The sequence below is a fragment of the Malaclemys terrapin genome, chromosome 7 (assembly GCF_027887155.1).
Source record: "Malaclemys terrapin pileata isolate rMalTer1 chromosome 7, rMalTer1.hap1, whole genome shotgun sequence".
Lineage (NCBI taxonomy): Eukaryota > Metazoa > Chordata > Testudines > Emydidae > Malaclemys > Malaclemys terrapin.
This window is the reverse complement of record NC_071511.1, coordinates 53,457,238-53,481,096: the sequence shown is the minus strand read 5'-3', so window position 1 is coordinate 53,481,096 and position 23,859 is coordinate 53,457,238. Positions and strand designations below refer to the sequence as shown.

The 23,859-nt window shown below is 44.8% G+C and overlaps 1 protein-coding gene and 1 long non-coding RNA gene across 5 annotated transcripts in view; one reads left to right on the top strand and one right to left on the bottom strand.

Moving 5' to 3' along the window:
• Window positions 1-23,859, bottom strand: part of FANCD2 (FA complementation group D2) — a 178,659-nt gene that overhangs the window by 16,825 nt on the left and 137,975 nt on the right. For all 4 annotated transcript variants that reach the window (XM_054034219.1, XM_054034222.1, XM_054034223.1 and 1 more), the window contains exons 37-38: window positions 18,094-18,187; window positions 16,440-16,511 (exon numbers count right to left, since the gene is read on the bottom strand). In XM_054034219.1, the coding sequence (XP_053890194.1) occupies window positions 16,440-16,511; window positions 18,094-18,187 (166 nt within the window). The remainder of the gene's footprint in view (window positions 1-16,439; window positions 16,512-18,093; window positions 18,188-23,859) is intronic.
• LOC128840366 (uncharacterized) lies at window positions 3,361-4,843 on the top strand. Its single transcript, XR_008445637.1, has 2 exons — window positions 3,361-3,689; window positions 4,520-4,843. It is a non-coding gene; the product is annotated as an uncharacterized LOC128840366 (long non-coding RNA).

The following is a 23,859-nucleotide window of genomic DNA, read 5'->3' as shown; positions in this document are numbered from 1 at the left end:
GGGGGTACATCAGTGTGGCAGAAAAGAGGAAGAGAGAATGATATTGTAACCAAACCTAAATAAACTAAATCGTCATTGGATGAAAAGTGCTGTCCAAGGGTCAGAAACTGGCTAGGAAATGAAAAGTTTCAGTGGTCAGTTTTCATCATGGTGAAAAGGTTAATCAGGAGTCCCAAGGTATGGTGCTAAGAGGGATGTTTAATAATCTACAAAGGGAGGGAAGTAGGGAGGTGGTGACGTTGGCAGATGACAAAATTATTTAGGCAAGTCTGCAGTTCCTCACAGTTTTCTCCAGTCCTGAAAGACCTAACCCAGCTAGGGGACTGGGCAACAGAACAACATACAACATTCAGTATTGACAAGTGCAAGGAAATGCACTTTGGAAGGAATAATTTTAAACTACTCATATACCTTGCAGGATTTTAAATTAACCACATCCATTCTTCTCAATGTGCAACTGCAATCAAAAATCAAACAAAATGTTGGGATGCATAAGGAATGGGACAGGGAATGACTGGCAAGCTTGCAAAGGTTGTAAACTCAACGGCATTTCTGTGTCTGTCAATAACATAATAACTTCTGAATGATGCACTGGCTCAAAATTCCAGGGAACGTTGTAGGAGTCAATGACCAGAACCCTACTGATTTAGGGGAAAAATGGAGGAACACACCACACCCCTGGCATCTGTTTAGCACAGCCACAGCTTCAATTCTCTATCAAACAACTAGTTGATGGTACGACTAACACCAATACCCTTACTCACCCTCCCAATAGAGTTCAACATGTTGATACACTGACAATTTTATCTCCCAGGCAAATAACAGTGTTGGTGAGGAAGGGGACATGAGGGGACTGGGAGCGTGCACACACAGCCCCTGGCATGGGGGAAAGAATGGAGGAGATGGAATGGGAGCAGACAGAATCTCTGGCAGAGAGGGAGACTGGGGAACCCTGGTATGGGGGAAAGAGGAGGTTACTCACCCTGTGCAGTAACTGACATTCTTCGAGATGGGTGTCCCTGTGGGTGCTCCACTCCAGGGGTTGGTGCGTCCCTGCACCTTTGCTCGGAGATTTTTGTAGCAGTACTCGTACCGGCCACGCATGCGCACAGGCTGCCCCCCCGTTGTGAGTCTAGCTTAATAGTACGCATGCCTGGCCGGTCTCCTCAGTTCCTTCTCTACAACGGAGGCTACCCCAACTCCGAAGTAGAGGCAAGGAGGGTGTGTAGTGGAGCACCCACTGGGACACCCATCTCGAAGAACGTCAGTTACTGCACAGGGTAAATAACCTCCTCTTCTTCTTCGAGAGATGTCCCTGTGGGTGCTCCACTCCAGGTGACTTAAAAGCAGTGTGTCTCAAGGAGGTAGGGACTTCGGATCTGATAGGAATGCCGCAGATAGTACAGCCCTGCCCAAACATATATCAGAGAGAGGGCCTTGAGTAAGGGCATAGTGTTTAACAAATGTGTGTTCAGAGGACCAAGTGGCTGCTTTACAGATATCAGCCAGGGGAACTTTGTGTAAGAATGCTACAGAGGCAGCCAGAGATCTAGTGGAGTGCGTTCTGATGCCATCTGGAGGTGTAACCTTCTTCATCTGATAGCACAACCGGATGCATTGAAAAATCCAGTTTGAAAGTCTCTGGGTAGAAATAGGAGAACCTTTGGAACGCTCCGCGATGGAGACAAAAAATCTAGAAGAGTTTCTAAAAGGTTTGGTTCTATCCAAATAGAAGGACAAGGCCCTGCGTACATCTAATGTATGCATTGTGGCTTCGAATGAGTTCGCATGTGGTTTCGGAAAAAAGGTTGGTAGGTATATCGGCTCATTAATGTCGAATGACGAATGCACCTTTGGAAGAAATTTGGGGTGTAATCTGAGGGTAACCTTGTCTTTGAAAAATAGCGTATATGGTGGGTCTGCCATAAGAGCTGCTATTTCTCCTGCCCGTCTGGCAGAGGTAATTCCCACTAAAAATGCTGTTTTCATTGAAAGGTGTAAAAGGGAGCACGTGGCTAGGGGTTCAAATGGTTGTTGAGTTAGGCAAGATAGTACTAAATGAAGGTCCCACGGGGTGGTAGGTGGTTTAATGTCTGGGTATAGGGCTTGGAGTCCCTTGAAAAAATGCTTGGTGATTGGATGAGCAAAAACAGAAGTATCATCAATTTTGTCATGAAAAGTTGTAATAGCAGCTAAATGGACTCTGATTGAGCTGAAAGAAAGGCCGGATCGCTTAAGGTCCAATAGATAGTCAAGTATGAATGAGAGAGATACCGACGTGGCACAAAGTTGTTTAGCTGAACACCAATGTGTGAATCATTTCCACTTTTGTAGATAGGTGGTGCAAGTAGATTGTGTTCTGCTATGTAGGAGCACTCTTTGAACTTGTTCAGAGCAATCTAGTTCGCTTTGGGAGAACCATGTAGGAACCAGGCTTTGAGGTGAAGCATGGACAGGTTGGGGTGGAGAAATTGGCCGTGTTGTTGTGATAGGAGGTTCGGGATGAGAGGCAACGAGATTGGTGGTCGAATCGACATTCTGGTGAGGAATGGAAACCACGGTTGTCTGGGCCACCACAGGGCAATTAGGATCACCTTGGCACGGTCTGTTCGTATTTTTATCAGGACCCTGTTGAGAACCGGTATCGGGGGAAACGCATAGAGTAAGTTTCAGTGCCATGGGATCATGAATGTGTCTCCCAGGGAATGTTTGCCCAGTCCCGCTCTGGAGCAAAAGTCGGACCATTTCTTGTTTTTTGCAGTTGCAAAAAGGTCTATGGTTGGGTGACCCCAAATGCAGAATATGTTGTGAATGGTTTTCTTGTCTATCTCCCATTCGTGATCCCAGGGAAAGCGTCTGCTTAGTTCGTCCGCTGTGGTGTTCATCACTCCGGGAAGATAGGCAGCTGATACCCGGATGTTGTTCGCAATGCACCAATTCCAGAGCTTCATAGCCTCTGTGCAAAGCGAGTGGGATCGAGCTCCTCCCTGCCTGTTTACATAGAACATGCATGCAATGTTGTCTGTCATTATGCGTACATGGTGATTCCTGATTAGTGGAAGAAAGTGATGGCACGCATTGCGAATGGCTCAAAGTTCTAGGACATTTATATGCAGAGAGGTCTCAGTTGAAGACCGTAGCCCCTGGACTGTGTGGTGAGACATGTGTGCACCCCAGCCTGTCAGAGATGCATCAGTAGTCAGTATGAGGGATGGAGTCTCCTGAAGAAAGGGGACTCCAGAGCAGACATTGGAGTGAACTGTCCACCACAGTAGAGAATCTTTGACTCAGAAAGGTATGGAGAGATTCTTGTTTGGAGAGTGCACATTCGGTCTGTAAACCGTGGCCAACCACGCTTGGAAGCACCTCATGTAGAGGCGTGCATTTTGGATGATGAAAGTGCACGAGACCATGTGACCTAGTGTTTGTAGACAGTCTCGGACAGTCACCTGGGGACTGTTGAGAATTTTTGTGGCCAGTCGGCTTATGGAGTTGAAGCAGTCGGGTGGAAGAGATGCCAATCCCGTCCGGGAGTCGAGGTATGCCCCTATGAACTCCAGATGGGTGGGGCATAACGTGGATTTGTTTTTGTTTATTTGCAGGCCTAGAGATAGGAAACAATCGACGGTAAGCCGCATGGATTGGAGAGCTTCGTCGAACGTTGAAGCTTTGAGGAGGCAATTGTCGAGGTAAGGAAATATTACGACCCCTTGTTTTCTGAGGTAGGCAGTAACTACGGCTAGGATCTTGGAAAAAACACAGGGGGCCGTGGACAGTCTGAAGGGGAGAATCCTGTATTGAAAATGTGTTGAGCCAAGAGTAAAACGTAGGAAGCGTCTGTGGGCCGGGTGTATAGTTGCATGAAAATAGGGGTCCTGTAGGTCGAGGGCTGAAAACCAATCGCCCTGCTCCAGTGCTGGGATTATGGTGGTGAGAGTAACCATCTTGAACTTTTGCTTTTTGACAAATTTGTTGAGCAGCCTGAGGTCGAGGATTGGTCACCATCCCCCAGTTTTCTTTTCTGTTAAGAAATAATGGGAGTAAAAACCCTTCCCTTTGTGTCGTTCTGGCACAATTTCTATTGCTCCCAGTTGAAGGAGTTGTTGCACTTCTTGGAGGAGTAGTCGCTTGTGAGAAGGGTCCCTGAAGAGGGACGGGGAGGGTGGGTGGGTGGGAGGCAAGGAGAGGAAGGGATGGCGTATCCAATTGTAACCACCTCTGTAAGCCACTTGTCGGAGGTAATGTTCTGCCATTGGTGGGAGAATGGTCGTAGGCGGTGTCCAAAGATGTGTGTGCTGGCTGAAGTGGGAACGCTGTTTTCTAAACCCTCGACCAAGGCTTCAAATCTGCCTATTTGTTGGAGGGGGTTGAGGCACCCCCGCAGAATTGGGAAGACGACACTGGAATCTTGGTCTCTGGCGTTGTTGTTGCTCCTGTGGTCTATGGGCATGTTGTGTATATGTGGGGTAGCGTGGACGTTGGTAAGGTTGGGATCTATATTGCCGTCTTCTGGTCGTAGGTGTCTGGAGACCTAAGGACCGGAGGGTTGCCCTTGAGTCCTTCATTGAGTGAAGCACGTTGTTCGTGGCGGAAGCAAAACGTTTTTTACTGTCAAAGGGAAGATCTTCAATGGTGCTTTGGACCTCTCGAGGAAAGAAAGAGGAGGAGAGCCATGAACCACGGCGCATGACCACTGCTGTGGCGGTCGATCTTGCTGCAGTGTTGGCTACATCGAGGTCCGCTTGAAGAGCGGTACGTGATATGATTTCTCCCTCGGAAACCAGAGCTGTGAATTGTTGTTTTTTCTGTTCTGGGATGTCGTCAATAAAGTCCATGAATTTATTATAGTTTCTGTGGTCATATTTTGCAAGAACTGCAGTATAATTAGCTATATGAAATTGTAACGTCGAGGATGCATATACTTTGTGACCAAAGAGGTCCAAGTGTTTACTTTCCTTGTTGGCTGGGGTGGAGCAGGAATACTGTTGTTTGGCCCTTTGGTTCGCTGCATCTACTACTAACGAGTTTGGCGCCGGATGGGTAAAAAGGAATTCAGAGCCCTTAGAAGGGATGAAGTACTTCTGGTCTGCTTGTTTACAGGTAGGTAGGCTTGTAGCTGGAGTCTGCCAGATGGACTTAGCAGGTTCTAAAAGGGCTACGTTGATTGGTAATGCAACCCTAGAGGAAGAAGAGGGCTGTAGGATGTCCGTTAACTCATGCTGTTGTTCAGGGACTTCCTCCAAGTTAATTCTCAAGTCACTGGCAACTCTTTTAAAGAGGTCTTGGAATTTTGCGTAGTCATCCGACGGAGTTGGAGGAGGGGGAAGTAAGGCTTCTTCAGGCGTTACCTCTGGCTCTACTGGAATAGGAGCAGGACTTGGTTGATCCTGCAAGTGTACGGTGCTGCCTGGTGTCTTGTGTCATTGGCAGGTTCGTCAGGTGGTGGTGCTAGACCTGTGTTGCGCCTGGTTGAAGTGGCGTAGCGCGTGTGTTCTCGAGGGTACGATGCCCATGGTGCCCAATATTGCCATGGTGGTGGGTAGGGCATAGGTGGTGCCATCCAGGGGTTCACCCCCCAGGGGGCAGGATCCTGAGAATAGGATGAGATAATTTTTCTCAAACCTCTGTTGACTGGGGTCTGGGGATGGGAGTGTTGATACGGAGAAAAACCCTCCTGTGGTCCAGTTTCCTCCTCACTGGAGGAAGGCTGTTCAGACCCTGACTCTGCCATTGAAGAGAAACAGGCATTCAGCAGGGGAGACTGCAGGACAGGTGACACCAGCAGATCTCTTGCTTGAGTAAATTGAAGTGGTGAGGCTCCTGCGTGAGGTGAAGGCTGTGCAGGAGGGAGTTGCAATGAGGGAACACTCCTCTGAGCCGGGGTTTTGCTTCTTGGCTCCCTGCCAATCAGTTCCACGGGTGCCGGTGCCGGTGCTGTGGCCGGTGCCGGGAGGGCAGCATCAGCCTGCAGGGGGTCAGGCAGGGTGTGGAAGGTTGGCACCGCGTCCGTTGAGGTGCTGAACGGTGCCAGAAGAGAGGCAGGCAGCTGAAAGCCTGAAGCCTCGGCACCGGAGCTTTGTGCCGCTGCCGCAGGCTCAGGCGGTTTTCGTGCTGTGCCGGAGGAGCCCGGCTTGTCAAATGTGCTCAAGCGGGGGAGCACAGGCAGGGAATCATAGAATCATAGAATATCAGGGTTGGAAAGTACCTCAGGAGGTCATCTAGTCCAACCCCCTGCTCAAAGCAGGACCAATTCCCAACTAAATCATCCCAGCCAGGGCTTTGTCAAGCCAGGCCTTAAAAACCTCAAAGGAAGGAGATTCCACCACCTCCCTAGGTAACGCATTCCAGTGCTTCACCACCCTCCTAGTGAAATAGTGTTTCCTAATATCCAACCTAGACCTCCCCCACTGCAACTTGAGACCATTGCTCCTTGTTCTGTCATCTGCCACCACTGAGAACAGCCGAGCTCCATCCTCTTTTGAACCCCCTTTCAGATAGTTGAAGGCTGCTATCAAATCCCCCCTCACTCTGCTCTTCTGCAGACTAAATTAGCCCAGTTCCCTCAACTGCTCCTCATAAATCATGTGCTCCAACCCTCAAATCATTTTTGTTGCCCTCCGCTGGACTCTTTCCAATTTTCCCACATCCTTCTTGTGGTGTGGGGCCCAAAACTGAACACAGTACTCCAGATGAGGCCTCACCAATGTCGAATAAAGGGGGGACGATCACGTTCCTCGATCTGCTGGCAATGCCCCTACTTATACAGCCCAAAATGCCGTTAGCACACTGTTGACTCATATCCAGCTTCTCGTCCACTGTACCCCTAGGTCCTTTTCTGCAGAACTGCTACCTAGCCATTCGGTCCCTAGTCTGTAGCAGTGCATGGGATTCTTCCGTCCTAAGTGCAGGACTCTGCACTTGTCCTTGTTGAACCTCATCAGGTTTTTTTCGGCCCAATCCTCTAATTTGTCTAGGTCCCTCTGTATCCGATCCCTACCCTCTAGTGTATCTACCACGACTCCTAGTTTAGTGTCATCTGCAAACTTGCTGAGAGTGCAGTCCACACCATCCTCCAGATCATTAATAAAGATATTAAACAAAACCGGCCCCAGGACCGACCCTTGGGGCACTCCGCTTGAAACCGGCGTGTCAGTGTCAGGAGCAAATGTTAAATCTCTGGAAGATCTGCTTTCCCTAGTAAAAATGGAGCAGTTTTTAGAGGGTGTTCCTGAGGAAATAGAAAGGTACATCTTAGATAGGAAGCCCAAAACTGTAACTGAGGCGGGGGAGATTGGAGCCAAATGGGTGGAGGTGGCAGAAAAGAAAAAAACTAGTAGCAGTTGGAGCGAATATCAGAAGGGGCAAGCTGAAACAAAACCTTACCACCGGGGACAACCCAAGGCCCCACCCACATCCCAAGGGAAACCCCAGACGCCTTCTCACCCCACCACACCAGTCTTCACCAACCAACATCGTCCCGGTGATACCTTAGCAGGGCGATGTTTTAAATGTAATGAACTGGGACATATAAAGGCTCACTGCCCCAAGAACCCCAACCGATTACAGTTCATTACACCCCAATCACACCAAAGATTCCCAAACCCAGATGCCTCTCTCATACCCTCGGAGCGAAGGGAAACCTTGAGAGTGGGCGGAAAGAAGGTTATCGCTTGGAGGGACACTGGGGCACAAGTGTCAACTATCCACCAATCCCTAGTGGACCCCAAACTCATCAACCCGGAGGCTACAGTGACAATTCAACCCTTCGTGTCACAGTCTGTAACCTTGCCTACAGCCACGTTGCATGTCCAGTACAAGGGCTGGTCAGGAATGTGGACTTTTGCAGTCTATGACAATTATCCCATTCCCATGCTGCTGGGGGAAGACTTGGCCAACCATGTGAAGCTAGCCAAGAGGGTGGGAATAGTCACCCGCAGCCAGGCTAAGCAAGCTTTCACCCCTATCCCTGTTCCTGAGCCGTCCACCAGGGCCCCGTCTGTGTTACCAGAGACCCAAACAAAGGTGGTGGAACAGGATCCCCTGCCAACGACTGCAACAGCCGTAGTGGATCCAATCCCAGAGACCCAACCAAAGCCAGTCCCAGAACCGGAACTGGCAACGCAACCAGCACCAGAACCATTGCCAGCACTGAGTCCAGCGCTTGCAAACCCGTCTACAACTCCAATGCCAGAGGGCACCAGCGAGCCTGACCTGGCGGAAGCAGCAGATAACCCTACCCAAGAGGCTCAGCCAGAGCCTGAGATACCACATAGTGCACCAGCGGACAGTGGATCACAGTCAATGGAAACAGCCCCAGCACCTGCATCGCTTCCAGAGGGACCAAGCCCCAGTCCACAGTCCAAGGAAGAACTGATGTCTCCAGCATCAATGGAACAGTTCCAGGCTGAGCAGGAAGCAGATGACAGCCTTCAGAAAGCTTGGGCAGCGGCGCGGAGCACCCCACCGCCTCTCAGCTCTTCGAATCGATCCTGGTTTGTTGTAGAACAAGGACTTTTATACAAGGAGACTCTTTCTGGTGGGCACCAGGAAGATTGGCATCCTCAAAGACAGTTGGTAGTTCCCACTAAGTATCGGGTAAAGCTCTTGAGCTTAGCCCATGATCATCCCAGTGGCCATTCTGGGGTGAACAGAACCAAAGACCGGTTCAGGAAGTCCTTCCACTGGGAGGGAATGGGCAAGGACGTTGCTAATTATGTCCGGTCTTGTGAGGTGTGCCAACGAGTGGGAAAGCCCCAAGACCAAGTTAAAGCCCCTCTCCAGCCACTACCCATAATTGAAGTCCCATTTCAGCGAGTAGCTGTGGATATTCTGGGTCCTTTCCCAAAGAAAACACCCAGAGGAAAGCAGTACGTACTGACTTTCATGGATTTTGCTACCCGATGGCCGGAAGCAGTACCCTTAAGCAACACCAAGGCTAAAAGTGTGTGCCAAGCATTAGCAGACATTTTTGCCAGGGTAGGTTGGCCCTCCGTCATCCTTACAGATTCGGGAACTAATTTCCTGGCAGGGACCATGGAAAACCTGTGGGAAGCTCATGGGGTGAATCACTTGGTTGCCACCCCTTACCACCATGAAACCAATGGCCTGTTGGAGAGGTTTAATGGAACTTTGGGGGCCATGATACGTAAATTTGTAAATGAACACTCCAATGATTGGGACCTAGTGTTGCAGCAGTTGCTTTTTGCCTACAGGGCTGTACCACATCCCAGTTTAGGGTTTTCACCATTTGAACTTGTGTATGGCCGCGAGGTTAAGGGGCTATTACAGTTGGTGAAGCAGCAATGGGAGGGGTTTACGCCTTCTCCAGGAACTAACATTCTAGACTTTGTAAGCAACCTACAAAGCACCCTCCGACACTCTTTAGCCCTTGCTAAAGAAAACCTAAAGAATGCTCAGGAAGAGCAAAAGGCCTGGTATGATAAACATTCCAGAGAACGGTCCTTCAAAGTAGGAGACCAAGTCATGGTCTTAAAGGCGCTCCAGGCCCATAAAATGGAAGCGTCATGGGAAGGACCATTCACGGTCCAGGAGCGCCTAGGAGCTGTTAACTATCTCATAGCCTCCCCCACCTCCAACATAAAGCCTAAGGTATACCATGTTAATTCTCTTAAGCCCTTTTATTCCAGAGAATTAAACGTTTGCCAGTTTACAGCCCAGGAAACAGATGACGCGGAGTGGCCTGAAGGTGTCTACTACGAAGGAAAAAAGGATGGTGGCGTGGAAGAGGTGAACCTCTCCACGACCCTTGGACGTCTGCAGCGATAGCAGATCAAGGAGCTGTGCACAAGCTTTGCACCAATTTTCTCAGCCACTCCAGGACGGACCGAACGGGCATACCACTCCATTGACACAGGTAATGCTCACCCTATTAGAACCCCACCCTACCGGGAGTCACCTCATGCCAAAACTGCTATACAAAGGGAGATCCAGGACATGCTACAGATGGGTATAATCCGCTCCTCTAATAGTGCATGAGCATCTCCAGTGGTTCTAGTTCCCAAACCAGATGGGGAAATACGCTTTTGCGTGGACTACCGTAAGCTAAATGCTGTAACTCGTCCTGACAACTATTCAATGCCACACACAGATGAGCTATTGGAGAAATTGGGACATGCCCAATTCATCTCTACTTTAGACTTAACCAAGGGGTACTGGCAAGTACCACTAGATGAACCTGCTAAGGAAAGGTCAGCCTTCGTCACCCAGGCAGGGGTGTATGAATTCAATGTACTCCCTTTTGGGTTGCGAAATGCACCCGCCACCTTCCAAAGACTTGTAGATGGTCTCCTAGCGGGATTGGGAGAATCTGCAGTTGCCTACCTCGATGATGTGGCCATTTTTTCTGATTCATGGGCAGAGCACCTGGAGCACCTGGAAAAAGTTTTCGAGCGCCTCCAGCAGGCAGGACTAACTGTTAAGGCTAAAAAGTGTCAAATAGGCCAAAACAGAGTGACTTACCTGGGGCACCGGGTGGGTCAAGGAACTATAAATCCCCTACAGGCCAAAGTGGATGCTATCCAAAAGTGGCCGGTTCCAAAGTCTAAGAAACAGGTCCAATCCTTCTTAGGCTTGGCTGGATATTATAGGCGATTTGTACCCCACTACAGCCAAATCGCCGCCCCACTGACAGACCTAACCAGAAAGAAACAGCCAAATGCAGTTCAGTGGACTGATGAGTGTCAAAAGGCCTTTAACCAGCTTAAGGCAACACTCATGTCTGACCCTGTGCTAAGGGCCCCAGACTTTGACAAACCGTTCCTAGTAACCACAGATGTGTCCGAGCGAGGCGTGGGAGCAGTTTTAATGCAGGAAGGACCGGATCAAGAATTCCATCCTGTCGTGTTTCTCAGTAAGAAACTGTCTGAGAGGGAAAGCCATTGGTCAATCAGCGAAAAGGAATGCTATGCCATTGTATACGCGCTGGAAAAGCTACGCCCATATGTTTGGGGACGGCGTTTCCAACTACAAACAGACCATGCTGAGCTACAGTGGCTTCATACCGCCAAGGGAAATAACAAAAAACTTCTTCGGTGGAGTTTAGCTCTCCAAGATTTTGATTTTGAAATACAACACATTTCGGGAGCTTCTAACAAAGTGGCTGATGCACTCTCCCGGGAAAGTTTCCCAGAGTTAACTGGTTAACAATTGTTCTTGGAATGAAACATATTGTTAGTTTTTATATAATCAGTAGTATGTCTAAAGGTACATGTGTCTTATTAACTCTGTTTTCTCCTAGAACTCCAGGAAAAAATCACAGCCAGTGTGGAACTGAACATCCAACACTATCTGTGATTTGGGGGGCGTGTCATAACTATAAAGGGAAGGGTAACAGCTGTCCTGTGAACAGTACTATAAAATCCCTCCTGGCCAGAGACTCCAAAATCCTTTTCCCTGTAAAGGGTTAAGAAGCTCAGGTAATCTGGCTGGCATCTGACCTAAAGGACCAATAAGGGGACAAGATACTTTCAAATCTTGGGGGGGGGGAGGGGGGAAAGGCTGTTGTTTGTGTTCTTTGTTTGGGAGTGTGTTCGTTCTCGGGATTGAGAGGGACCAGACATCAATCCAGGTTCTCCACATCTTTCTAAACAAGTCTCTCCTATTTCAAACTTGTAAGTAAATAGCCAGGCAAGGCGTGTTAGTTTTCCTTTGTTTTCTCAACTTGTAAATGTACCTTTTACTAGAGTGTTTATCTTTGTTTGCTGTACTTTGAACCTAAGACTAGAGAGGAGTCCTCTGAGCTCTTTAAGTTTGATTACCCTGTAAGGTTAATTTCCATACTGATTTTACAGAGATGATTTTTACTTTTTTCTTTAATTAAAAGCCTTCTTTTTAAGAACCTGATTGATTTTTCCTTGTTTTTAAGATCCAAGGGGTTTGGATCTTGATTCACCAGGAGTTGGTGGGAGGAAGGAGGGGGGATGGTTAATTTCTCCTTGTTTTAGATCCCAAGGGGATTGGATCTGTGTTCACCAGGAGTGGGTGGGAGGAAGGAGGGGGGGTGGTTAATTTCTCCTTGTTTTAGATCCCACGGGGATTGGATCTGTGTTCACCAGGAGTTGGTGGGAGGAAGGAGGGGGGATGGTTAATTTCTCCTTGTTTTAGATCCCAAGGGGATTGGATCTGTGTTCACCAGGAGTGGGTGGGAGGAAGGAGGGGGGGTGGTTAATTTCTCCTTGTTTTAGATCCCACGGGGATTGGATCTGTGTTCACCAGGAGTTGGTGGGAGGAAGGAGGGGGGATAGTTAATTTCTCCTTGTTTTAAGATCCAAGGGGTTTGGATCTGTATTCACCAGGGAATTGGTGAAAGGTTTCTCAGGGCTTCCCAGGGAGGGAATCTAATTGGGAAATGGTGGCAGCGGAACCAGAGCTAAGCTGGTAGTTAAGCTTAGAAGTTTTCATGCAGGCCCCTACATTTGTACCCTAAAGTTCAAAGTGGGGATACAGCCTTGACACCATCGCTTGCTCAGAGCACAGCTCAACTTAAATGAAAAGGTGGAGAAGAGAGCACTACAGATGGCAAATCAGAGATAGCAGCCAAAAATATTCGATGACGCAATCTTGAAAGTGAACATTTCCAAGGAAGACTGGAGTCTTATAGATAACTGCAATGAGGATTATAAAAACTTCACTGATAAATTGAGGCAATGCATGAAATTAGCCAAGAAAGGAAGACCGAAAAGGGCGAAGAGAAGAATCTCGGAGGAAACACAGAACTTGCTAGAGAAGCAGAGGAATATGAAGCGAAATGATGGTGACAAACTTGAGTACTCCCTGCTCTGCAAGTTGATAAGAAGAAGACTAAAGGAGGACTTTGAGAAGTACCGAAATGAAAGGCTCTTAAAGACGGCTGAAGATCGCAGAAGCCTCAAAAAATGCAAAAGGAAATTGACATTGTACAGGTCAACAATAATGGTGCTGAAGAACTGGAAGGAAAACTAGCAATTGACAGAACAGGGATGGAAGCAGTCTGCAAAGATTTCTACATGGAACTGTCTCAGATAAATGTCCCAGTACCAACACTGCAACAGACAAAGAGCATTTACTACCAGTCCTTGTCAGCGAAGTTCGATATGCAGTTCACCAAATAAAGGAAGGAAAAGCCCCAGGGTAAAGATGGACTGACAATTGAAAGAGCTGGAGGCCAAGATCTCTGGGAAACCCTTGCTCAGAGGTTTAGCCGTTACTTGGAAATGCAGAAGATACCATCTGGCTGGGAGGAGTCCAACACCATTCTGCGGTACAAGAAGGGCGATTGTGAAGATCTAAAGAACTATTGTCCAATATGCCAGCTCGCACATGTCTACAAGCAGTTCACCAAAATAATAACAAACTGACTCTCACAGAGTCTGGATGAGCAGCAGCGGAGAGAGCAGGCAAGCTTTCGAAGGAATTTCAATACAATGGACCATATTTTGACTATAAACCAGCTATTGGAATGCTCAAGGGAATACAAATTCCCTTTATGTATTGCCTTCATTGACTATGAAAAAGCTTTAGACAGTATAGAGATCAATGCAGTGTTTAAAGTTCTTGCAGAGCAGGGCAACGACACAAACTATTAAAGGAAGCAAATTAGACTGCACTATAGATATAACTTTATTTGATACTCCCCTTCACATCCCAGTTAAGAAATGTGTGAAACAAGGAGACAGTTTCACCAAAACTCTTCACAGCCTGCCTCAAAATGGTAATGAGGCGGATGACTTGGAAGGGTGGAATCAATATCAACGGAGAGCAGTTAAACCATCTAAGCTTTGCGGGCAATATCGTGTTGATTGCCGAAAATACTGTCAAACTGCAGAAAATGCTGTGAAAACTCAACACAAAAAGCAGCCAAGTCGGACTGAAAATTAACCGCTTCAAAACGAAATGTATGTAGTCTGATAGCTTGCCAAAAGTCCAAATAACAATCAAGGGAGAACAAATAGAAGAAGTTGAGCAATATGTCTATTTGGGCCAAGAAATTAACATGCACCACAATCAGGAAGGTGAACTCTCACGAAGAAAGAAAACAGGTTGGTGCACATTCAATTCTATCAAGGACATCCTCCAAGGAAAAAATCAATAAAGCAACCCATGCCAGCCTCTTCAAATCAACAGTACTGCCAACAATGTTGTACGGCAGCGAAACATGGGCACTGACGAAGACAGAGGAGCAACAACTGTCTGTCACAGAAAGGGCAATGGAAAGAATTCTGGGAATTTCAATCCACGACTTCATCCCCAATGAAGTGATCAGACAGCAGAGTGGAGTGCAGGATATCGTTGTTGAGAGCAGGCATAGTAAAATGTGATGGGCCGGGCATATAGTGAGGCTCACTGACAATCGATGGACTGCAGCTGTCACCGAGTGGCACCCATGGGAACTGAAATGACTACTCGGCCGACCTCCAAAGAAATGGGAAGATTTTATTGTGAAAAGACATGGCCACACATGGAAAAGGAAGGCCAGGATACGAGAAGAATGGAAGACGTATTGTGATCGGCGCAATCTATATGAGGGCTGAAGGACCGATCGATCAAGGTGTGATCAAGGTGATGTAACAACAACAAAAAATATCTACATTTGTAAGTTGCACTTTCATGACAAAGAGATTGCACTACAGTACTTGTATGAGGTGAACTGAAAAATACAATTTCTTTTATCATTTTTACAGTGCAAATATTTGTAATAAAAAATAATATACACTTTGATTTCAATTACAACACAGAATACTATATATATAAAAATGTAGAAAAACATCCAAAATATTTAATAAATTTCAATTGGTATTCTATTATTTAGCAGTGTGATTCATCACGATTAATTTTTTTGAGTTAACTGTGATTAATCAACAACCCTAAAATTAAGCATTGTGTGCAAAAACAATGGGAGCTACATTTTCATCTAAAGTCAACAGGAAAAACAGGTTGTGGGGTGATATGAACCCAAGATGGCGCCACCACACTGAAGAACAAACTACAGGAATGCCTTTCAAAAGTCTACTGGACTATAATAGGGGGTGCAAAATCAAGATCCTGTTATCCATTTCACTGCGGACCACCCTTGGAGGAGTGGGATGATTCATGAAGGAATGGATCCTGGATTGACTGAAAACCAGCAAGCTCTGTAGAAAGACTTCGTGGGTGAGAAAATGCTTTAGTCACTTGTAACTTGGTAAGTTTTAGTCTCCAGAAAGCATGTCATTCTCTTATTTTATTTATAACCATTTCTGTTTCCATTATTCTTATTCAATACTTATTTGAATCTGTGAATCTGTTCTTTGTTAATAAATTTATATTTGTTTTCACCATAGATTGATTACAGTGCTGTGTTGCGATAAAGGATCTGATCCTGAATTGGAACCTTCTAGCTATGTGTTCACTGTCTGTTTGGGGACAACTCACCTGGTAATTACTGTGAGTGTCCAGTGACTGGGGTTGGATACTACAGAGGGATGCTTCTCAGGAGTTTGGGGACTGGGGTACACTAAGTGTTAGTGTAAGGCAAAGTGAGGGCTGGCAAAGTCCTGAGGAGTGTATCTGGGTGGTGAACTGGCGCACAGTTTAACACCAGCAAGTCTCTCTCTTGCTGAAATAGGGGGGTAGCACAGTGATCTACACAGTGGACACCCCAAGAAAGTGTCACAGAAGGATTGGAAGGATTTTGTTTTCTCTTTAATGCTTTCACTTTAAAAATAAATTTGCTTGTTTAGAAAGAACTGGATGGTAACTTATAACTGCGGGCAATTACACTGTTTATAGCCTCTGAGGAGAAAGCAAAGTGCAGATGCTGTCCAGTTTAGGCAGTCTGGCTTGCTGAGGAATTCACAGTGTAGGCAGGGATCTGTGCAGCCTGAAAAGCCCCAGTCAGGATGGAGAGAGATGTGGGTCTCAGCCCAAGAAAGGTGACAGTTGAGGAGCCAGGAGCCTAAAAATGGTTGCCCTTGCTGGACCACAGAGGAGGAATACAGGTGCAATTCTCATGAACTGTGACAATTAGCAGGAAGTGTCCCTGGGGTCAGGTTATCCTAGAATTGCCTACTGTAGGTTTCTGGATCTGCCTCTGAAGCAGCTGGCACTGGCCTCTGTCCGAGATAGAAGACTGCACTGACTGGACGAAGAGTCTGATACAGTTGGATAATTCCTGTGTTCCTGTCCTTCAGGGCCTCTCTGCTTCCTCCTGCCTTTGTCTGTATTATTTGTCCATACAAAAAACTATGCTACTAGAATGCTAAGGCTACAAGAGTGAGGATGTGCCAAAGTAAAGGTTGAATGTGCCACCCCCATGAGTACACATTGCAGTTGGCTCTGATTACATGATCACAGACCATTTCTCCAACATAGTGTAAGTCACATTGTTTTCCTTGCATACTCAGGTATGGATGAGTGGGGACTCTGCTGGGAAGGTGAAAGGAAGGAAAGATGAATGTGCTTACCTTGACCAAGTTAACAAGAATATGGAAATCCCGCACAGTCATGTTCCAGTGCAGCAGCTTCTCTAGCTGTACCTGGGGAGTGACAACACAATAATCCAGTCCCATTATCCACACAGCCATTGCATTTCCCTTCATATTACTGGGTGCTACTACAGTACCCACGGTGCCTGCACAGAGAGGGTAAAGAGTCCAGATCCTGCCAGAGCCCAAGGCATCACTGCTGTCAAAGGGGAAAGGACATGTTCTTAAACAGAAACACAGTGTTTGAGATCCTACATCTTAAAAGACTCCGTAAACATTTACCCTTGAAAGTCAAAATCATTCAGTAGCAATTCCAGCTTTCCTCACCTGTCAGATTTATACTCTCTCCATATGATAAATGTATCTTTCCATTCACCCTGGAAACAGCTGGGGAGAAACCACTTTTCTGCTCAGGAGCAGAGTCCACAGTCACACATTCAGCCACATGGCCATTCAGACACAAAACACAACCCTCCCTCATGCCATTTGCTAGAACTGCTAGATAAGTTTGTTGCCCATGAAAACACAGAAGACAATGTCTGGAAAGAAGCAAGCTCTGCCAGTGCCCAGGCCCATAAAATCACTGGGAATTAATCATGTACAATCCACCTACCAGTAGTTGATCATAACAAATGCTCCCTATTCAATAATTCCTTCTTACTCCTAGGTGGGTGCAGGACCTACCTATTCCACTTAATTTAAGTTTAGTCCTGTTTTCTGGCAATGCATGTTTTCAAAGATTCTGAGGCCAGAAGGGACACTGTGATTATCCAGTCTGACCTCCTGTATAATACAGGCCAGAGAACTGCCCCAAAATAATTCCTAGAGCAGAGATTTCAGAAAAACAGTCAATCTAGATTTAAAAATTATTATATAAATTCCATGGTTAATTACTCTCACTTAAAAATTTATGCCTTATTTCAAGTCTGAATTTGTCTAGTTTCAACTTCCAGCCATTGGATTGTGTTATATCTTTCTCTGACTGATTGACGAGCCCATTATTAAATATTTGTTTCCCCATGTACATACTTATGGATTGTAATGCAGTTACCCCTTAGCCTTCTCTTTGTTACGCTAAATATATTGAGCTCCTTGAGTCTATCATAATAAGGCAGGTTTTCTAACCCTTTAATCATTCCTGTGACTCTTCTCTGAACTCTCTCTAATTTATCAACAACATTATTGAAATGTGGGTACCAGAACTGGCTGCAGTATTCCAGGAATGGTTTGCACCAATACCAAAGAGAAAGGTAAAATAACCTCTCTACTCCTACTCACGATTCCCCTATTTCTGCATCCTAGGATTACATTAGCTCACAGTGGACCTCATGTTCACCTGATTATCCACCACAACCCCTAAATTCTTTTCAGAGTCACTGCTTCCCAGTATATAGTCCCCTACCCTGTAAGTATGGCCTATATTCTTTGTTGCTGGATTAATGGGGAATTTGGCCAGGGTGCCAGCTAGCTAATAGGCAGTTTGGCAGACTGCCATACTCAAAAGGTTATTTTGTGTGTCAGTGTTTTGGCTGCCTGCCAGCACATCATTATTAAGCTGCTACTACTGTAGTATTTTCCTGCCTTGGGTTTTGTAAATCCCTGCTGGAGATCTCAGATGCATTTGCTGGCCTACCTCACTTGAGTCCGATGGTTTCCCAGCAGAAATGCTTCTCGCTGAATTCTCCAGCTGAGCCATCATCACTTGGAAGAAAACCGGAAATGTCTGCCTGGAGAGAAAAAAGCCAAGAGCCCATTAAAGACTGATGGGCAGCTGTTTCTGCATCTGATTGGGGTGCTTATCCCCTGAGTAGTTTGAAAACTCAAGAGGCCAGCAGGATTGGACAAACCATTTGTAATGCAACAGCAGTGGGGTAGTCACTTAGGCACACTGAATCACTGCAACTCATCCAGAGCAGGTCTGAGTTCTGGGTACTGCTAGAAGTTCTTAACAACTTTACCCAACTGAAAGTTGGCAGTGTTTATAATCTGTTTAGCATCTAAACAACTAAATACGATGGGAGCAAGGCCTGGCATAAGACTCACCAGGACAAATATCTACATTCAATGGCAAAATACATTAATGCAGAGTTATGGCTGCTTGCAGAATGGTGAGCTGAGCAAAACTTAAACTTCTGAAAACCAAGAAATGCAGAGCTAAAGTTGTCCATTCAACCTTAACTCTGCCCTTGTTCAGCAGTGTCCCAATGTGCTTCATTAATGTTCATTTTCAATAAGAACACCGAAAAAGCTCCAGAAGACTGGAAGAAAGCTAATATTGTGCCAGTGTTTGAAAAGGGTCAATGGGATTACCCAGGTCAGTAAGTCTCACATTGATCCCATGCCCAATAATGGAGCAGCTGGTATGGGATTTGATTAATAAAGAATTAAAAGAGGGTAATATAATTAATGCTATTCAGCATGGGTTTAGGGAAATAGATCCTGTCAAACTAATTTGAAATCTTTTTTGGTAATTTTAAGTTTGTTTGATAAAGGTAATAGTGTTGATGTAATATCCTTAGACTTCTGTAAGGCACTGAGTTGGTACCATATGATATTTTGATTAAAAACCTAAAAATATATAAAATTAACATGGCACATATTAAATGGATTAAAAGCTGCCATACTGATGTGTTTCAAAATCTAATTGTAAGTGGAGAATAATCACCAAACAGGTGTTTTTCTAGTGGGGTCCTGCAGGGATTGGTTCTTGGCCCTTCTCTATTTAACATTTTTATTTATGACTTGGAAGAAAATGTAAAATCATTACTGACCAAGTTTGCAGATGACACAAAAATTGGGGGAGTAGTAAATAATGACACAGAGTGATCTGGATCACTTGGTAAGCTGAGCACAAGAAAACATTATGTGTTTTAATATAGCAAAATGTAAATGTATACATCTAGGAACAAAGAATGTAGGCTGTACTTACAGAACGGGGAACTCTACCCTGAGAAGCAGTGGCTCTGAAAAAGATTTGGGGGTCATGGTGGATAATCAACTGAACATGAGCTCCCAGTGTGATGCTATTGCCAAAGGGTTATTTGGCACTGGTACTGCCGCTGATGGAATAACGTATTAAGTTCTGTTGCCCACCATTCAAGAAGAATGTTGATAAATTGGAGAGGGTTCTGAGACGAGCCACAGGAAGCATTAAAGGATTAGAAAACATTGTTATACTGAGAGACTCAAGGAGATCAATCTATTAGCTTAATAAAGAGAAGGTTAAGGGGTGACTTCACAATTTTAAAATCTAGATTGGCTGTTTTTCTAGAAGATCTGCTCTAGGAATTATTTTGGGAAGTTCTCTGGTCTGTGTTATACAGGAGGTCAGACTAGATGATCACCATGGTACCTTCTGGCCTTGGAATCTATGAACACACATACCTTTATTCTTCCAAGCTCACAGTTCACCTCCTTTTACAACCCATTCACTCTCACCCACCGGATTCCATCTTACACTATTAAAGGACAAAAAAGCATATATTCGAACTTACCATAGTCCCCAGAAATATAACATGTACAGATTTAAGAACCACTTCACAACTTCTTAAAATTCCCTTACATTTGCCCACAAGATACCATCTCTACATACACCATCACTTAACTATCATTAAACTGTTGGAATCCTGTCATATTCCACCTTACTGCTGACGGTACCTGTTCTATTGAAAGCCTCATGCCCAGCTACGGACATAGTGTACACAAATTCTCCATAGAAATGTGGTATACCACATGCACCTTTTCCCTTTCCTCACACACATTAAAGGGTGAAAAACATACATCTGATCATATCACAAAGACAGCTCCATCACACACCTCAAACTAATCCATAGATCTCCCAAACACACCTCTACCAAGCAAAGCTAACTACTGCCTCCACCATTCAGAGAGACAAGGTGGGTGAGGTAATATCTTTTATTGGACCAACTTCTGTGCAATAAAAGGTATTACTTTCCCCACCTTGTCTCTCTAGCATCCTGGGATCAACACAAAAACACTGCATCTACCATTAAGGACAGCTACACTTGACACTGACCACACTCACTTTACCTGGAGTACATGCAGATAATAAATGCATAGACTGCTCTGGTACCTCAGCTTATTACTGACAATAGTCTTTGTAATGAAACCCCGTGCCCTGCTAATTATATCATGTACACAATTCTATAATGAAATGCTGCATAGTAGTACTCCTGGGGGAATTCTGTGCCAAAAAATAAAAAATTCTGCGCACATTTTAAAATTCTGCAAAATTCTGCATATTTTGTCAAAATAACACAATATAATCACACCAGTTTCAATTATTTTTTGGTCATTTATTTCAAAATACCTGTCAGCACGTATGTCTGTAACAATACAGACAATAAAGATTCAGGAAATGTTTTTTGACAAACAGATTCCTTAGTAGGCATATGATTGTGGTACATGTAGGGAAGGATAGGAGAGAGGTTCTGGAGGCCAAATGTAGGCTGCTATGTAAGAGATTGAAGTCCAGGACCTCCATGGTAGCATTCTCTGAGATGCTCCCAGTTCCACATGCAGGGCCAGTTAGACAGGCAGAACTGCAGGGTCTCAATGCCTGGATGAGACGATGGTGTAGAGAGGAGGGATTTATTAGGAACTGGGGAAACTTTTGGGAAAGGGGGAGCCTATACAGGAAGGATGGGCTCCACCTAAACCAAAATGGAACCAGATTGTGGGTACTTAACATTAAAAAGGTTGTAGAGCAGTTTTTAAACTGAGGGCTGGGGGAAAGCTGACAGGTGTGGAGGAGCACATGGTTAGGACATCCCTTAGGGGAAGATCTATTAATAGAGAATCTCTATGTCCTAGTGAGGACCAGAGGATGGAAAATAATAAAATACAGGCAGGGTCTGATCAGAAACAGTCAAATAAAAAAAGAGTCCCATTCAATTACATTGTGCAATGGCAGACAGCTAAAAGGAGACAAGTTTTTAAAGTGCTTATATACCAATGCTAGAAGTCTAAATAATAAGATGGGTGAACTAGAGTGCCTTGTATTAAATGAGGATATTAATATAATAGGCATCACAGAAACTTGGTGGAATAAGGATAATCAATGGGATACAGTAATACCAGGGTACAAAATATATCGGAAGGACAGAACAGGTTGTGCTGGTGGGGGAGTGGCATTATATGTGAAAGACAGTGTAGAATCAAATGAAGTAAAAATCATAAATGAATCAAACTGTACCATAGACTCTCTATGGATAGAAATTCCATGCTCTAATAATAAGAATATAGTAGTAGGGATATATTACCGACCATCTGACCAGGATGGTGATAATGACTGTGAAATGCTCAGGGAGATTAGAAAGGCTATTAAAATAAAAAACTCAATAATAATAATGGGTGGTTTCAATTATCCCCATATTGACTGGGTACATGTCACCTCAGGACGGGATGCAGAGAGAAAGTTTCTTGACACCTTAAATGACTGCTTCTTGTAGCAGCTGGTCCTGGAACCCACCAGAGGAGAGGCAATTCTTGATTTAGTCCTAAGTGGAGCACAGGATCTGGTCGAAGAGGTGACCATAGCTGGACTGCTTGGTAATAGTGGAGCATAATATAATTAAATTTAATATTCCTGTGGCAGGAAAAACACCACAGTGGCCCAACACTGTACCATTTAATTTCAGAAAGGGGAACTACACAAAAGTGAGGAGGTTAAAATTAAACAGAAATTAAAGGGTACAGTGCCAAAAATGAAATCTCTCCAAGTTGTGTGGAAACTTTTTAAAGACACCATAATCGAGGCTCAACTTAAATGTATACTCCAAATTAAAAAACATAGCAAGAGAACCAAAAAAGAGCCACCATGGCTAAACAACAAAAGTAAAAGAATCAGTGAGAGGCAAAAAGGCATCCTTTAAAAAGTGGAAGTTAAATCCTAGTGAGGAAAATAGAAAGGAGCAATGAAGTGTAAAAATACAATTAGGAAGGCCAAAAAAGAATTTGAGGAACAGTTAGCCAAAGATTCAAAAAGTAATAGCAATTTTTTTTTTTTAAGTACATCAGAAACAGGAAGCCTGCTAAACAACCAGTGGGGCCACTGGACGATCGAGGTGCCACGGGAGCACTCAAGGATGATAAGGCCATTGTGGAGAAACTAAATGAATTCTTTGCATCGGTCTTCACAGCTGAGGATGTGAGGGAGATTCCCAAACCTGAGCCATTCCTTTTAGGGGACAGATCTGAGGAACTGTCCCAGATTGAGGTATCATTAGAGGAGGTTTTGGAACAAGTTGATAAATTAAACAGCAATAAGTCACCAGAACCAGATGGTATTCACCCAAGAGTTCTGAAGGAACTCAAATGTGAAATTGCGGAACTACTAACTGTAGTCTGTCCTCCAGTTTTAAGAACACTTTCACAGTATATTTGACAAAACGCAAAGAAGGTACCAACGTGAGATTTCTAAAGATAGCTACAGCTCTCACCCCAAGGTTTACGAATCTGAAGTGCCTTTCAAAATCTGAGAGGGACGAGGTGTGGAGCATGCTTTCAGAAGTCTTAAAAGAACAACACTCCGATGTGGAAACTACAGAACCCGAACCACCAAAAAAGAAAATCAACCTTCTTCTGGCGGCATTGGACTCAGATGATGAAAATGAACATGCATCGGTCCGCTCTGCTTTTGATCATTAACAAGCAGAACCTGTCATCAGCATGGACGCATGTCCCTGGAACGGTGGTTGAAGATGAAGGGACATATGAATCATTAGTGCATCTGGCTCGTAAGTATCTTGTGATCCCAGCTACAACAGTGCCATGCGAACGCCTGTTCTCACTTTTAGGAGACACTGTACACCATTACCTCCTGCAAATTGTAACCAAACTTGTTTGTCTGGCTGAAGTAGGACTGAGTGGACTTGTAGGCTCTAAAGTTTTACATTGTTTTATTTTTGAATGCAGTTATTTTTTTGTACATAATTATAAAGGACTTGTATGAGGTGCATTGAAAAATACTATTTTTTGTTTTTTACAGTGCAAATATTTGTAATAAATATAAAGTGAGCACTGTACACTTTGTGTTCTGTGATGTAATTAAAATCAATATACTTGAAAATGTAGAAAACATCAAAAAGTATTTAAATGGTATTCAATTATTGTTTAACAGTGTGATTAATCGTGTGATTAATCGCAATTAATTTTTTTAATCACACGATTAATTTTTTAAATCACTTGACAGCCCTAGTGGAAGCACATTGTAATCCTTCCAGATTGGCAAGGGAAGAAGTGAACATGTTCTTAAATGCCATTCACAATTCGGGTCCCCCAAAGACTTAGTGGATGCCATGCACTACCCCGGGTAAACACTGACAGACTGAGACCATTTTGACTCACATCACAGCAATAGTTTTATCTCTAGCTCTGC